General features: G+C 50.5%; 1 protein-coding gene across 1 annotated transcript; it reads left to right on the forward strand.

Annotated features, from left to right (window-relative positions):
* Positions 1-703: 703 nt before the first annotated feature.
* LOC101774854 (galactoside 2-alpha-L-fucosyltransferase) lies at positions 704-2751 on the forward strand. Its single transcript, XM_004964842.3, has 2 exons — positions 704-916; positions 1188-2751. The coding sequence occupies exons 1-2, from the start codon at positions 748-750 to the stop codon at positions 2657-2659; spliced, it is 1641 nt and encodes a 546-aa protein (XP_004964899.2). The 5' UTR covers positions 704-747; the 3' UTR covers positions 2660-2751.
* The last annotated feature ends 1692 nt before the right edge of the window (positions 2752-4443 follow it).

Consider the following 4443-nt stretch of genomic DNA (forward strand, 5'->3'; position numbering starts at 1 on the left):
ACTAATTAATGCACTCGGCGAATAGAAAATACGTCCTTTGTCGAGTGCCCGAGATAATGCACTCGGCGAATAGAAAATACTTGGCAACTTTACTGTTCCCGTAGTGTACGGCTAAATCTTTGTTATATATCGTCTCATACATTACAATCGTATGGTGTTTTTAACCACATTTTTAACAAATTGGTCATATACTACTAACTCTAACCATGCACAGTTTTCGTCCATGATCGACTAATTAAAGCCCCCCTGGTCAAATTAGTGCAGGACAACGATACAATGTCCATTATACCCCTGCAGTTAATGGTCTGACAGGATCGAAGTGCCTTGAACTTCGGCGGTAGACCTTGTGTAAATATATCTGCCCGCTAATCTGTGGTGCAAACCCAACAATGCCCTTAGGGCACGAACGTGGCAAGGAAAATTGCAACTTGGTAGTTGGTACTAGTAACTCGATCGAAATCGAACTAATCAATAGTTTCTCAAAGTTAACAAACACATTTCACATGTAGCTTCGCTAGGCTCCAACGCGACGTCTATATGTAGCACAGCATTTAAAAAATCCATACTTGTCAGAGCATTCCAAGTACGTTGCAGACGTGTAGTTGACTTTAATTTGCAAATTGCAATACAACATTCTTGGTCACTTCCAGAAGCCAAGAAGCATTTAGGTACGGTGCGATGGGCAGAGTGAGCACTGTACGAAGGGAACAGCGGCACTGGGCGGAGATCGAAGAGGCTTGGCGTTCCATGGAGATGGAGAAGCCGGCGGTCGACGTCAAGCGGTGGAGCTGGGCGATCAGTGCGGTTCTCGCCGCCGTCGTGTTGACCGCGCCGCCCCTCGTCATCCTCCTCGGCGGCCGCAACTTTGGAGTGCCGGGGGTTTGGATCCAGACTGCCGTCGCCGGCTTACGCAAAGGTAAACCCTATTCACTGCTTGCACGTACTCAAAACTTCTAAAACATTCGATGATTTCATAAATCCCCGTTAATTTAGGTTGTTAATGGGCATTGTTAACTTAGAAAGTGTCTTATTAGAAAGGAGTAGCGTATTGTGTCTAACATTATTTTCCTTTTTTGTTGTTATTTATATGCTGTGTACATAGAAGGATCTGATATTCTTTTTGTTGTGGGCTGAGTAATTAAAATCGACAAAGAAGATTTCCTTATCCTGAGATCACTTGTTTGCAGGTTCAAGTGATCTCACCTTGCGCCACGACGACAGGCTTCTCGGCGGCCTACTGGTTGACGGTTTCGACGAGGAATCCTGCCACAGCAGGTACCAATCCGCCATGTACCGCCGGAACCCCGGCAGGCGACCCTCCCCGTACCTCATCGCCAAGCTGCGGCGGCACGAAGCTCTGCAACGGCGGTGCGGCCCGGGCACCGCGGCCTACAGCGACGCCCTAGAGCAGCTCAAGTCCGGCAAGAGCGTCGCGTCGCCGGAATGCAGGTACATAGTCTCCCTGCCGTACCAGGGCCTCGGGAACCGGATCCTCGCCGTCGCGTCGGCGTTCCTGTACGCGCTGCTCACCGACCGCGTCCTCCTCATCGACCCCAGCGACGGCATGGACGAGCTGCTCTGCGAGCCGTTCCTCGGGGCCACGTGGCTGCTGCCACCGGGCTTCCCGCTGGCAGGCTACGCCACCTTCAGCAACGACACCGCCGAGACCTACGGGAACATGCTGAGGAACAAGGTGATCGGGGCTGACGCCGCCGCCGACATCTCGCCGGCGCAAACGCCCGCGTTCGCGTACGTCTACCTCCACAGCGACGCGAGCGCCCATGACAAGAACTTCTTCTGGGACGAAGACCAGAGGCTGCTCCGCGACATCCAGTGGCTGGTGATGAGGACGGACAACTACATCGTGCCGGGGCTGTTCCTCGCGAACGCGTTCCGGGGGGAGCTCGACCTGATGTTTCCGGAGCCGGACGCCGTGTTCCACCACCTCGGCCGGTACCTCTTCCACCCGACCAACCACGTCTGGGGCCTCGTCACGCGCTACCACAACGCCTACCTCGCCGGCGCCGCGCAGCACGTCGGCATCCAGGTGCGCGTCTTCGGCGCCCAGCCGAACTCGCCGGAGCTCCTGGAGCAGATCACCTCGTGCACGCAGAGGCACAAGCTGCTCTCCGAAGTGCTCGCCGCGGGAGAGCCGATGACGATGCCGCCGCCGCTGGCGTCCCGTGCCAAGTCGAAGGCCGTTCTCGTCACGTCCCTCAAGCCCTGGTACCACGAGAAGCTCAAGAGCATGTACTGGGAGCACGCGGCGGCGAACGGGGAGGTGGTGAGCGTGCACCAGCCGAGCCACGAGGAGTTCCAGCGCTTCGGCGTCAGGTCGCACGACGCCAAGGCGTGGGCCGAGATCTACCTGCTGAGCCTGGCCGACGCGCTGGTGACCACCAGCCAGTCGACGTTCGGGTACGTTGCGCAGGGGCTTGGTGGCCTCAGGCCGTGGGTGATGTACAAGCCGGACAACGACACGACGGTGCCGGACCCACCGTGCGGCCGGGCCGTGTCGATGGAGCCGTGCTTCTTCGCGGCGCCGAACTATAATCTCTGGAAGAAGCAATGGTTGGACGCCAGTACGATTGTGCCACACGTCCAGCGATGCGCCGACTTCGCCTGGGGAGGCCTGATGCTGGTTGGTCGGAACGAATAGGTTGGAGTTGTGCTACGAGTATTTGTTGAAGATATACCGTGTGACGATTATGAAGATGATCTTCCATGTTTATGTACTTCTGAAGAAGTAGAGTAATCGCACGAGTTAGTCCTTTGAGTATAAAATTTGTAGGAAAAAAAAAGGTCTGACTTCCTCTTTGTCCCCAGATGCTCCCGTGCTCCCGGCCCATGTGCATCGCACATCCGACGGTGCAGCTCGGGGCACTGTTTGGACCGCGGGTGATATTTTCAGAAAGTTTGAGGGCTAAAACGTAAACTTGGACGTTTGGACCGCGGCCCATGTACTTCCTCCTTTTTTTTTTACATGGGCCAGGAGCACGGGAGCATCTGGGGTGCGGGAGTACCCCAACTCTCCTCCTTTGTTGAGCGACTCTTTGAGGAATGAGGACATAGGGTACTGTAGTTTATTATGAAAAGGTGAGTATGCTGCTCTCGGCTCTGCTGCCCTTCGTTTTTTGCAAACTCTTGCATTCCGATGGAATTAGATTTAAGCTAAATTAAACGCTAGACCTTGTTGACGTGAAAACATGTCACACCAAAAATACTTGAGCACGTGACGTGCAACACGATGCTGAGGCCGGTGAGATCAGTTTCACCGGATCACCAGTGAAGTTCCAACAATGTCCACCCGGGAAGGATCCCGCTGGAGGTAGACGCATGTTGGGTTACCCTAGGCTCGGTAGGATAGCTAGGTACCTCCTCGTACCATGAAGATAAGAGAAGAACAACACATGAGTTTGGAAAAGTAGAGTAAAAAGGATAAATGATGAAAAAGATAAAAAAAACATATGTTAATCAATCGATTGTATATCCTCAATCGGCTGTGGCTCTTTATATTTACAGGGAGGGGAGGTCTTGCCCCATTAGAATTTGAAACACTTTTCAAATTCCTGTTAAAATGCAATTCCTAACTCAGACAGTCAGACTACACAAACCAAACTGGTCTTACCGGTTTTATCAGATGCAGATTTCTTGAAGTCATAACTCCCTCTTTTGAACTTCAAATTGGACATTCGACATATATATTTTGATCGTCTTGACAAGAGCTACGAAATGGTGAAGTCAAACTTTGGTCCGATTTGTCTAGACCTGCCAATTCTGGTTGTGAACAGAACTAACGTTTAGAAACACGAGATCATGCTGCCAATACACGGTGCTAAGTAACGGGATAATAATATAGAAGGCTGTGAAAAGAATCTTGCTGTTAACAAAAATGGGGCACATAATCGTTTGTGATAGTCGAATGACACGTGTTTTTAATTTAAAAAACAACGCATTTTCCCTTCAAGGCAAATGAAAAATATCAGTTACGGTATTCAATCATAAAAGCAAATTTCATATTGGTCTTTCTAAGATTATCACATGCACAAAAATCTTTGAATTGATGATTGAAATAATCCTTCCAATGCTGTTTGACTGGTTGCATGCTGGGCCGTTAAACCTCCTACATATGCAACCTTTCACTACCCTATGCTTCCTGGATGCTATTTAGGTCCTGTTTGTTTGAGCGCTTTAGCATTCCAAGCTTTCTAGAAAGCTGACTTTTGGAAAGCTAACACCATTTGACAAAGCTAACTTTTGGAAAGCTAACACCATTTGACAACCTAGCTTTTGGAATAGCTTTCGGAATGGTGTGGCCCCGTTTGCTTCCACTTACTTATTTTTAGCACCCGTCACATCGAATGTTTAGATACTAATTAGGAGTATTAAACGTAGACTATTTACAAAACCCATTACATAAGTGGAGGCTAAACGACGAGACGG

This window comes from Setaria italica, chromosome IV (assembly GCF_000263155.2).
Source record: "Setaria italica strain Yugu1 chromosome IV, Setaria_italica_v2.0, whole genome shotgun sequence".
In the NCBI taxonomy this organism is placed as follows: domain Eukaryota; kingdom Viridiplantae; phylum Streptophyta; class Magnoliopsida; order Poales; family Poaceae; genus Setaria; species Setaria italica.

Excerpts from the sequence above, each read along its gene's own strand:
- LOC101774854 (XM_004964842.3), top strand. The coding sequence starts at position 748 with ATGGAGATGGAGAAGCCGGCGGTCGACGTCAAGCGGTGGAGCTGGGCG. Across the intron at positions 917-1,187 it reads CGTCGCCGGCTTACGCAAAG|GTTCAAGTGATCTCACCTTG; the intron begins GTAAACCCTATT and ends ACTTGTTTGCAG.